At 39.5% G+C, this 12,116-nt stretch overlaps 1 protein-coding gene across 49 annotated transcripts in view; it reads left to right on the top strand.

Moving 5' to 3' along the window:
* The window catches only part of Rims2 (regulating synaptic membrane exocytosis 2), a 522,550-nt gene that overhangs the window by 432,273 nt on the left and 78,161 nt on the right, over positions 1-12,116 (top strand). For 22 of the 49 annotated variants that reach the window (XM_085831856.1, XM_085831876.1, XM_085831861.1 and 19 more), the window contains one exon: positions 11,409-11,486. The exons of the other annotated variants lie outside the window; for them this stretch is intronic. In XM_085831856.1, coding sequence (XP_085687982.1) covers positions 11,409-11,486 — 78 coding nt within the window. The remainder of the gene's footprint in view (positions 1-11,408; positions 11,487-12,116) is intronic. 49 annotated transcript variants of the gene reach the window in all.

The following is a 12,116-nucleotide window of genomic DNA, read 5'->3' as shown; positions in this document are numbered from 1 at the left end:
CAGCAGTCTCTAAATGGTCCATCCTTTCATCACAGCTACGAACTTTGTCTCTGTAACTCCTTCCCTGGGTGTTTTGTTCCCAATTCTAAGAAGGTGCACAATGTCCACACTTTGGTCTTCATTCTTCTTGAGTTTCATGCGTTTAGCAAATTGTATCTTATATCTTGGGTATCCTAAGTTTTGGGCTAATATCCACTTATCAGTGAATACATATTGTGTGAGTTCCTTTGTGATTGTGTTACCTCACTCAAGATGATGCCCTCCAGGTCCATTCATTTGGCTAGGAATTTATTATTGTAATTCTTTATAATTTTCATAAATTTTTTATATTATAACCCTAGACTGATGATCTTTTTTTATATAATTTATTTTTTATTAGGTATTTTCCTCGTTTACATTTTCAATGCTATCCCAAAAGTCCCCCATGCCCACCTTCCCAATCCCCTACCCACCCACTCCCCCTTTTTGGCCCTGGGGTTCCCCTGTACTGGGGCATATAAAGTTTGCAAGTCCAATGGGCCTCTCTTTGCAGTGATGGCCGACTAGGCCATCTTTTGATACATATGCAGCTAGAGACAAGAGCTCCGGGGTACTGGTTAGTTCATATTGTTGTTCCACCTATAGGGTTGCAGTTCCCTTTAGCTCCTTGGGTAATTTCTCTAGCTCCTCCATTGGGGGCCGTGTGATCCATCTAATAGCTGACTGTGATCATCCACTTCTGTGTTTGCTAGGCCCTGGTATTAGACTGATGATCTTAAATTATATATTTTTTATAAAGAAGAGTATCAAATTTTATACAGGGCAACAAATTATTTAAGCTGTTTGTTGAGTTTTTCTTTTATCTAAAATTGTCAGCTTTTCTACTGTAATATGACTTAAGTATAATACATAAAATGTATAAATTTGACCACAGAAAAGGAAAGTATCACCATTAAATTTATAGAAATCATCAGTGTTGTGACTGGAGTAATTAAGATGAACAAACCTGGTTGCTGAAGACTTGGGCTTATCTCTAGCAAAACTCATTCTTGTGATAACTAAAGTTCTTAGCTTATCAAATTTCAGTTTTACTGGAAACAATCTTGTTAACCAAAGTAAGAACATAGGAATGAGCTCCTTTGTTTTGAAAAATCTGGAAATTGTTTTCTCTGCTTTCTACATTTTATATTTTTTCTGTAGCATGATTGCTACTGTGGGGGACAGAGTACATATGCCTACAGGACATGTTTGGTTTAACTTTTTTTAATCACTTAAAATTATAATTTGCATAAATATATGTGATGGTTTGAATATGTGTGGCTCATGAGAATGGCTCTATTAGGAGGGGTGGCCTTGTTTAAGGAGGTGCATCACTGTGGGGGTGAGCTTTGAAGCTCTGTCGACTGTGTGAGATTCAGTCTCCTGACTATATTCTGATCAAGATGTAGAACTCTTGGCTCCATCTCCAGCACCATGTCTGCATCGATGCTGCCATTCTTCCTGCCATGATGATAATAGACTGAACCTCTGAACCTGTAAGCCAGCCACAATTAAATGTTTTCCTTTATAAGAGTTGTCTTGGTCATGGTCTCTTCACAGCAATGAAACCCTAACTAAGATAGAAGATGGTAGGGACTAGGATATTGCTGTGATAGGCCTGAACATGTTTTTGTGGATTTGGAAAATGGTGGAATGCTTTAAGTGGGGCTTAATAGGCCATTCTAATAGGAATATGGAAGACATCGGTGCTGAGGGTAATATGAACTCTGGGGGCCTGGCTCAAGAGGTTTCAGAGGAGAGGAATATTAATATGTGACCTAGATAGTCTTTTTCTGGTGAAGAATGTGGCTCTTTTTCCCATTGTTTGAAGAGTGTACCCCAGGCCAAATCTAAGATGAAGAGAATTAGATTAATTGCATTGACAAAGGAAATCTCAGAAAAGCCCATCACTACCATTAACCCTCTGGTTAACTCTCATGAAGAGCATTTTGATCAAGCATACTAAGATTAGAAAGGAAAAATTAAAAATGTTTGGTTCAAGTAATAAAGGGGCACTAGGAAGTGAAATAGAGCTGAATCTTGTGCTCAAGGAGATAAACAGATGAAGACAGCGGTGATCTCAGGGCAAAATCCCACCCAGCTAAGTTTATTGTTTGTGTTTGCAGTTGAACAAGGAATAGGTATGCCATGTTATGTTATTACCTGGTTTGTTTTTCTTTGGAACTTTATTCTGGAATGAACTATAATGCAGAAATTGAGGGCTCACTTGTGATCCAGATCTTAAGGCTTACAACAACAGACTTTTGATTCAGATCTTGAGGAATAGTGGCCCTGGCATGATGGTGCATATCTTTAATCCCAGGAAACAAAGGCATGTAATCTGTGAGTTCAAGACCAGTCCTGGAGCAAGTTCTGGGTGAAGAAAAGCTTAAGTCCAGGAGTGGTGGTGCACACCTTTAATCCCAGCACTCAGGAAACAGAGCCATACAGATTTCTGAGTTTAAGGTCAATCTACAGAGCAAGTTCCAGGACAGCCAAGCTTAGGCAGTGAAGGAGTTGGAAAACAGAAAGAGGTGATGATAATGTAATAGAACAAGGGGCACCATATTCCAGTTCCAGCAAGCAGCAGAACTTGGCAGCTTTGGCCATGTGGCTTTAAGGGACTACTGGAACAATTGATGCCAGTTAGCTGGAGCTAAGAAATCAGCAGTTATTAAGAAGAGAACAACATCACTGAGTTGAAATCTTCTGGGACATGTTTTTGGAGAACACAGAGAAGCTGTGTTCCAGAGATAGCCAAGGTTATACCTTGTGCTGCAGCTAGACTTGGTAATATGTAAGAGTCACCCAGTTGGTACTACTTTTGATGACATAAAGGGGACAACAGGCTTGACACGATGAGAGGTCAGAGAAGGCCATTGCCTGAAGGTGCAGCTTCAGTTGCAGTTGACAGCCCAGAACTGAAGGGGTCATGCAAAGAAGTTGAAGCTTGGCATCATAAAGGGAACTGTGGAAGGCTATTGGTGAACCCTAGATTAAGTAGAAAATCCGAGAGTGTTCCAGATGCTAGTACCATGCAATGATCACCAAGAACAGCAACAGCCATGGAATGGAGTCAACCAGGCCCTAGAATGCTACAGAGGGTAGAATTGGAGATGTAACACAAGCCATTTGGAGAATCCCAGAAGACCATGAATGGATCCCAGACATTGAAATACGAGGCTGTAAAGTTGAAGTTGCCTTGGAGATGCCAAGATGTTCAAAATGCCAGAACAATGGGATACCTGACAAGAAAACCTGGTAATAGGGAATGGAACCATCCCAAGAGAAAAAAAATGTGTTGCAGTCAACAATGCTGAAAAGAGTTGGACATCAGACATGGAGATGCAGAGTTTTGAGTTTGCCAGGCGGATCTTAGCTTGCTTTGGTCCAGTATTTCCTCACTGTGATGTTTTAGAATGAGAGCATGTATCTTTTGATATTGATCATATGTGATCTGCTTTTGCTTTTGCTTTTATAGAAAATTACAATTAAGAGATTGCATTAACTTTGGACTTTTAAATATTGTTAAGACTATGGTAGACCATAGGGATTTCTGAAGTTGGACTATGTTGTGACTAGTTAAGGCCCCCTTAGACTCATGCGTTTGAACAAGCCAACAGAGGCCAGGGAGTGGAATGTGATGGTTTGAATATGCTTGGCTCCTGGGAAATGGCACTATTAGGAGGGGTGGCCTTGTTGGAAGAGGTGCATCACTATAAGGGTAGACTTTGAAGGTTTGTGAGATCCAGTCTTGTGAATGCCTTTTTTCTGATCAAGATATAGAATTCTTAGTTCCATCTCATCTCCAGCACCATGACTGCCTGGACACTGCCATGCTTCCTGCCATGATGATAATGGACTGAACCTCTAAACTTATAAGACAGCCATAATTAAATGATGTCTTTTATAGGAGTTGCATTGGTCATGGTGTCTATTTTCAGCAATGGAAACTATAACTAAGGCAATGTATAATATCTAATAATTTTTAGACTTTTATTTTAAAAAAGACTTAACCCCAATGACAACTGTGGGCTGATATGCTTGAGTTGAAAATTGAAATATTGTCTCAAGGTATTATTTACAAATTACAAAATCCCACTTGATTTTCTTATGTGAAATTAATAATCAAAGTAAAACTATATATATAACCATAGTACCTGCTAGACTAATATAGTATTATGTTCTTCTTAAAATTTAGAAATAGCAAGTGTGAAAGTAACTTTAGATATGTAGTTTTATCCACACATGAGAGAAAAAAAATACTTTCTCCAGGCTCATTCTTTAGTATATACACAGAGAAGCTAAGAAGACCTGAGGAAACTGTAGACACTAGCTTTGGCTTTTGTTCTTTTGTTTTTGTTTTGTTTGTTTGTTATGATTGCTTGTTTGTTAAAGTTTAGTTAATATTTTATGTATGTTTGGTAGACAAAAAATTAGCCATAAAATCTTGTCTAAACTATACAAAGGCAAAATAGCCAAGTAAGACACTTTAACAAGGTCAGTTTCCATTAACTGATATAGAATTCCTTAAGTGGGATATTTACGCCACTTGCAATGATATCAGATGAGATAATTCAAGATGCAAATATCTAGCTCTTCTTCCAGGGGTATCCATCCTAGGATGCCTGGGGCTACAGCTATGTACTGTATTCTTTAGGAGCCAGTCACTCTGGTGAGTAATAGAATTTGAGAATCCATCTGGAAATGCACTGTGTATCTCCTGTGTTCTTCCAGTTGGACAATATTTGTAATTTAAGGGTAAAATTTAGTGTGTGGCTTCCTGCTAACCTGCCTTGGGGAACTGCAAGTTTCTGTAGTTACTCCTCAGAGCTTTGCCTAAGAGGAGCAAATCTGTCCTACCTGTAGTCAAAGGAGCTGACAACCAAGGACAGCAATCAGCACTGTTGCTTGTCTGTTTACCCACTAAAGGTAACGAACATTTTAGCTCACTATCCATGCACATGTGTCATTATTAAACAGGAAAACAAGAAGTGAGCGCCAAGGAGTTAGGTCAAAGGATGAGTGGTAAGCAACTGGAGAGCAGAGTGGAGACAGTGAGGTGAGAGCAGCAGCCTCGCTCTCAGGGAGACTGAGCAGCCTGGGCAGGCTGAATCCCATCCCGTGCATCTGCAGTTGTTCTCAGCAGCCACCCGAAGGACCATAACCTGTGCCCCCTCTGAGTTACTGTTGCAGGGAGAATGAGAAATGCATCTTCTCTCCATTAAGTTTATGTCTAGACACTTGGAAATGTCACTGAATGTACAATACTTTTAAAAAGTAAAACTCACTGCAAGACAGGCACACAGACTGACTATGTTGTTTGTTTCTTAGAAGCCTGATCGTAACATGTGCCTGAAGTTTGGAATTTCTCAAAAATGTTTACACTTATTAATAAATTAACTCTCTCTCTCTCTCTCTCTCTCTCTCTCTCTCTCTCTCTCTCTGTGTGTGTGTGAATGCATGTTTCCTGCTGAGCCATTTTGTTGTCCCCCTCCCAACTCTCTTTTTTTTAGATTTTATTTATTATTATACATAAGTACACTGTAGTTATCTTCAGACGCACCAGAAGAGGGTGTCAGGTCTCATTACGGCTGGTTGTGAGCCACCATGTGGGTGCTGGGATTCGAACTCAGGACCTTTGGTAGAGCAGTCAGTGCTCTTCCCCTTCCCCGCTGAGCCATCTTGCCAGCCCCCCTCCCAACTCTTATGACTCTTTGTTCTATATTTAGGTGTTGAAAAAAATAATTCAAACTTTAGATTATTGAAAAATGTTAAATTATTATATAACAACGGCTTACAACAATGTTTAGCAAAAATATTGTTATTGCTGCTATTTGAACCCAAAGGCAAAATTAAGGCACTTTATAAAATGTCATCAGAGTAAATCTTTACAAATGTCATTGTGTGTGTTCTAAGTGCTTGCCTCTGGCTAAACAGTGTGCTAAGTATCTCACTTATTCTCAAGTTTTCATTTCACATTCTTTTAGGCAGTCAATTATCCCTATTTTCATAATGAAGAAACAGTATTTGGAAAGGTCAGAAACTGACACATGGACATAGGTCTAGGAGCCACTGACTGAGTGTGATGGCTCTACTTCAGGATTGGTGTCTCAACCAGGAAACTCTCTCAACATGCTTTATTGCTTCACAGGATTATTTTGTTTCTGTGTTTGTGTGTTTGTTTGTTTGTTTGCTTGCTTGAAAACCAGATCTCACACTGTAGCTCAGGTAACAAGGTCTTTCTCTGTAGCCGAGGCTAGCCTTGAGAAATGTTCATCTTCCTGCTTACTCTCAGGAGCTTCTAGTTGCTTCCAAGGGTTGTTCTAGAAGTTGGTTTTTAGTTGTTGGCTCTAATTGTTATCCAGTAATCAGAGTTCTAGTTTGTATGTTGGTCAAATAAGGCAGGAGAACAATGTTTAACAAGGGGCAAACATTCAATACATGGTTAACAGTGTTAGAAGCTATTGTCTGGACATAGTGCTAAGATGAAGGTATTTTGTTAGAACCTAAAGATGTAAGTAAAGCACTTTGATAGCATAAATAAATGCTAGCTTTTTATTTCTTTCATTTATTTTGATTATTTCATACATGAATACAATGTATTTAGATAATTCCCCCATCTCTTCCTTGACAAGAAGTACATTTACATACAGCTATTTTGCTCTTTCTTTTACTTCTTCAGTATCTATTTGAATCTAAAGATTAGACTTTGAGGATCTCTAAGCTACCTATGCAGTGGTGCTTTCCACATGAGATATAAGATCAGTTTAAAGGATGTGCAATATTCCAAGCCAATTTTCATCAGGACCACTCTTGCAAGACCATTTGGGCTTACCAGTCAAAAGTTCCCGATTTTCTGAGATTCAGAAAAACAATAACATTTACAATTATTATCTTAGCAAAAAAGACTCCCATTATTTCAGTGGCTTATGTAATGGGCAGGAAAAAGAATGACAAGAAAAAACCTGTATGCACAGTAAAGAGAACAACTCAGTGTGAGGCAGGGGCTGAGACCTTGAGCCCTCTTTTCTTTCTAAGCACACAAATGAGCGGAGAACTCTGCTGCCTTAGAAAGTACCTTCTAGGCCACTATGCCAGCATTTCTGAATCCCATAGGCCATGTTCTCGAGTCTTGTATTCACCAAAGAGGATAGACAGCGATCCATCCTTTTCTGATGAAAGTTTTCTGAATCAGTGCAGCAAAGCTCACTGAAGCTGATCTGGCAGATGTGGTATGGAGCTACTAAACCCAGGCATCTGAGGGAGCAGCAGGAATTCCATGGTGCCTCTACCCTACAAATCATTTTCCCTGACTTGTTTAGTAAATGCTCAGAAATGTTAAAGGCAACAGACAACTTCACTAAAGCCACTCTGCAAGGATAAACTAATAGCTATGAGCAGTAAATATTTGTTCTTAAGAAAAATGTAGAGTAAGCTTAAGGGAGTTGTGTTCAGTTTCCATCTTTGGGCCTCAGGAGATGTAGCAGACTTCCCCATGGTCGTTTGGAAGGTAGATGTGAGATTTAGAGGTAGTGAGCAGACTCCAGCCAAGGTATGTAACTTTAAAGCATGTTCTTATTTTCTGAAAAAAATAATGACTTATTTTAATTTCATTTATAATAAAGGTTTAAAGGTTAATTATGATACATATTGTTCTTCAAAGTATGACTCTAACTGATTTAATATAATAGCCTGAGATATTACTTATCTTCTCAACATGTGTTTACTTCAACATTTTCTACTGTATAAAAACAACAGTTTGTAGTTTTATGTAGATAAATTTATATCCAAAGAATGATTTCATGTTAAAATTAGTTTTCAGAATTGCTTTTATTTTTTAATTTATTTTAGTGTGTGTGGTATGTAGGGGACTGGTTGTACTTGAATCTGAAGGGTCATGTGTCCTTAGACATGCCTGGGGAGTCAGGACAGAACAACATGTGTCCTTTTCTACTGGTGCTGTCTGTGTTGGTGCCCTGTCGGCTGCTCTCATGAACCGGGGTTCCGCTTTGTGACTAGATGACTTTTCCAGGCAAGATGTGATGTGTTGTGTTGTGGTTGTTGTGATTTCCTTATGGTACTGAAGAGTTGGCTCAGCAGGTACTAATGCTTGCTGCTCCTGCCAAAGGCCTGAGTCTGTCTCCCTGAACCCTTTTGACCACTCACAACCACTGATAACTCCACTTCCATAGGATCCAATGCCCTCTTCTCACCTCTGCAGGCAGTGGGCACATATGGAACACATGCATAAATTCAGGCAAAATGTTCATATAAATTAAAGTAATTGGAAATTTTCTTCAGTGTGATTTTTACTTTAGTGTCCCTATTTAATAAAATACAACACAGTTTCTTTTTACAAAATGTTAACAATTAGTGGTCCTTTAATAGTAAAAATAGTAAATTTTAAATTGACACTCAAAGTTATAGGTAAATGAATATATCTCTAATATTTTGTTATAGAATGTCATATATATATATATATATATATATATATATATATAGTTAGTTTTATTGGCCTGAGACATAATGAATAATAAGGATCAAACCTAGTATAAAAATATATGAGTATCTTTTAAAATAAATGAACTATGTTTTCTTCAGAACTAAATACAGATAAAGAACTGAGTTAAATTGAGAGCAATTGAGAGCAAATCCTTTAAAAAAAAAACTGGTTATTTTATTTATTTACATTTCAAATGTTATCCCTCTTCACAGTTTCCCCTCTGTAAACCTCCTATCCCATCATCCCCCGTCCCCCTTGCTTCTGTGAGGGGGCTCACCCACCCACCCACCTACTCCCCCCTCACAGCCCTAGCGTTCCTGTATTCTGGTTCATCAAGCCTTCACAGGACCAAGGGCTTCCCCTCTCATTGATGCCAGATAAGGCATCCTCTGCTACATCTGTAGCTGGAGCCATGGGTCCCTGCAGGCTTCCTCTTTGGTTGGTGGTTTAGTCCCTGGGAGCTCTGGGGATACTATTGGTTGATACTGTTGTTCTTCCTATGGGGTTGCAAACCCTTCAGCTCCTTCAGTCCTTCTTCCCCTAACCACTCCTCCCCTGGGGTCCCTGTGAAAGCAAATCCTTTGTAAGATGGCTAATAATGAGTGGCCCAAGGAAGGTAAACAGAGAAGTATCAGCATAACATGATGTGCAGAAAAGTGTTTTCCTGAGGCTGAAAAGGGGCTCGGAGGTTAAAAGTTGCTCTTGCAGATGCCCTGAGCTCCACCGTGCTGTAACTCCATGACAGCTAACTCCAGTTGCAGGGTGTTGTGCCCCACCTTCTGACTTTCACCAGGTCTGCATGTGGTACACTGCCATGCATGTAGTCAGAACAACCATACACATACAAGAAATAAACACATCTTTTTAAAATGTTTTTCTTTTTCGACAAGTTACTCAATAATAAAGAGAAAATCTATCTAGAAAGACTTAGAAACTTATTTTTCACATTTCCCCACTGACCCAGAACTAAAATCATTGAAAGTACAGTGCTATCTTAGTTCCTGGACTTACTTCTGCTTGAATTCTCTCTTCTCTTTCCATCTTGTAACTTTTTTGGTTCCTTTTTTTTTCTTTTATTATTATTGATCATTCCATTCATTTACATCTCAAATGATATCCCACTTCCCCCTCCACCAACCTCCCATCCCATGATATCCCACTTCCTGGTTACCCCTCGACACCCTCCCAATACCACATCTGCCCTCCCCCCTTCCTTTTGCCAGTATGAGAGTGCTCTCCCACCCACCCACACTCTCCCACCCCACCACTCCAGCATCCCCATACCCTGGGGCATTAAACCTCCCCCGGGACCAAGAGCCTCCCCTCTCATTGCTTCAGGCAAGGCCATCCTCTGCTACATATATATCTGGAACCATAGATACCTCCAGGTACCCTCCTTGGTTTGTGGTCTAGTCTCTGGGAGAACTGGGTAGTCAGGCCAGTCTGTTGTTCTTCCAAAGGGGTTTCAATCCCCCTCTGCTCCTCTAGTCCTTCTGCCAGCTCACCCACCAGGTTGCCTGAGTTCACCCTGATGGTTGGCTCTAAGCATCTGCCTCTGGATTGATCAGTTGCTGGCCAGACTTCCCCAGGAACTGCCTCAATTGGTTCCTTTCTATTGGGTTTGGTGTCTGCAGTCATGATGTATCCCCAAGGTGGGGCTGTAACTTTTGATAACACTTTTTAACTTTATTTTTCATTTGCTTAAAGTTCTTCAACTTTTTCTAAAAGTTAACAAAGTAGCAGGAATCCTTATTTTAGTAATGGTTCTCTCTTTTTGATATCATGGGGAACTGACTAGCTCATTCTCTGCAGCATTTAGTCTTCTAGACTTCTCTACCATCATAGCTTCCCCTTTCTTTATTTCAAAGTCCTTGCTTAGCTCCTTGGAAATTGAAATATCTCTAGTTGAATACATCCCCCACCCCACGCCCCTTCAAAGTCAGTGTACTTTCAAAGCTACCAGCTCAGTATGCCTTTTTAAAAAGTTATTCCAAATGACATTTTTGCAACTTTTGACTACTTTCATGAACGATATTCTTCTTTTGCCTTCTGTAGAGTTTACCACTATTGCATTTTTCAAGTCTCTGAGAACCTGTTTCTCTTCCCTTTAGTCAGGTCCCTTCTTCCTCCCCTTCTGTGTTCATTGAGTAGTCTCCTGGGCCTTTTGCATATCCCCTGCATAGACTGTTAGCTGGCCTGCTTCAGCCACACTCCTGTCTTCATGTGCGCTTTCCTATTCAAATATTTACTGACTCATCTTTTTAGCCTGGGCAAGTGCCCTAAGCATTTGACCTGAGAGTCCAGCTTCCTCCAGGACCTCTCGGTCAGGAGATGATGTCAGTTCCTATGTTGATTATTTCCTAACTCCCACTCCTTGTCCTCTAGAGACATAACGCATTTATAAGACAAGGACTTTCCTATGGCTCTGTGTAATTCATCTTTAAACTGTGCCATGTTCTCTCGCTTTTGTCATTATTTATAATATTCTCTTCCCTGAGTATCATCATTCTTATCCATGATTCAACACATATGTTCATTAAAAGCTTTGTTGATCTCTTATTTTCAAGTCTCCCAGCAGTAAAATCTTTTAGTGCTGAGTCTTATGTGTCTTCTCTCTGGGTGTTTCTTGGAGGAAACTTAGACTGAACCTCTAAGTGTTTCAGTCACTTAATACATGCTCTATATAATGACTCTTTGGTCCTTTTTTTTTTTCCTCACTGCAGAGCCACAACTACCAGAGGCCCAAATGGATTCTATACACATTAGAGAAAGATGTTCTTCTGCATAGATTGTTAGAAATAAACATTTGCTTCGAATGGGCTGACTAGAGGAAACTGTTTGAGTGGAAAACAAAACAAAACAAAATATTGTTTGTTCCCTTCAGTTTCAGCCCTCTTGTGCAGGACCATGGAACACAGACACAAGTTCAGCCCCCACTCATTCCCTTGGAACCTGACATCAAGTAGGTGCATGGGAGGTACTAGCTAAAGGAATCGGTTAATTCTCACCAAGATGTTAACTACAGTTGACACTAGCTGAATAAGAAATGTTTGATGGCCAATTATTCAAGGAAGAACAGAGAAAATTAAGTCATGTCTCTAAGGATAATAAAGTATTAGCTGATATAAAAATGCAGTGCTTATAAGATATGTCATAATAAAAACATTTTAAAATTCTAACTCATAAACTTTGTCCTTAAGTTAACAATGAATGAGAACAATGACACTTCTTATTCAAATATGAAAATATTAAATGTAGTTTTGTGAGAGTGTGGTATACTTGTGTTTTGTATGTCGGTACATGCTTCTGTGCACATATGTGTGTGGACCAGAGGCCAAAATCAAGTGCTTCTCTCTACTACTTTCCTCTTCTTTCTTTTTTTCTTTTTTCTTTTTTCTTTTTTCTTTTTTCTTTTTTCTTTTTTCTTTTTTCTTTTTTCTTTTTTCTTTTTTGAGACAGTGTTTCTTTCTCATCAGTTCAGCTAGGATAGCTTCCCAATGAGCTCAGGGTTCCACCTGTCTCCACCAGACACCAACCCCAGATTCACACTACCAATGTCCAGCTCATATGTGTGTTCTCAGGTCCTCAGGCA

This window comes from Mus caroli, unplaced genomic scaffold, assembly GCF_978045245.1.
Source record: "Mus caroli unplaced genomic scaffold, Mus_caroli_1 scaffold_16, whole genome shotgun sequence".
NCBI classification, from domain to species: Eukaryota; Metazoa; Chordata; class Mammalia; order Rodentia; family Muridae; genus Mus; species Mus caroli.
The sequence above is the reverse complement of the archived record's forward strand: the minus strand, read 5'-3'. Positions and strand labels throughout refer to the sequence as shown.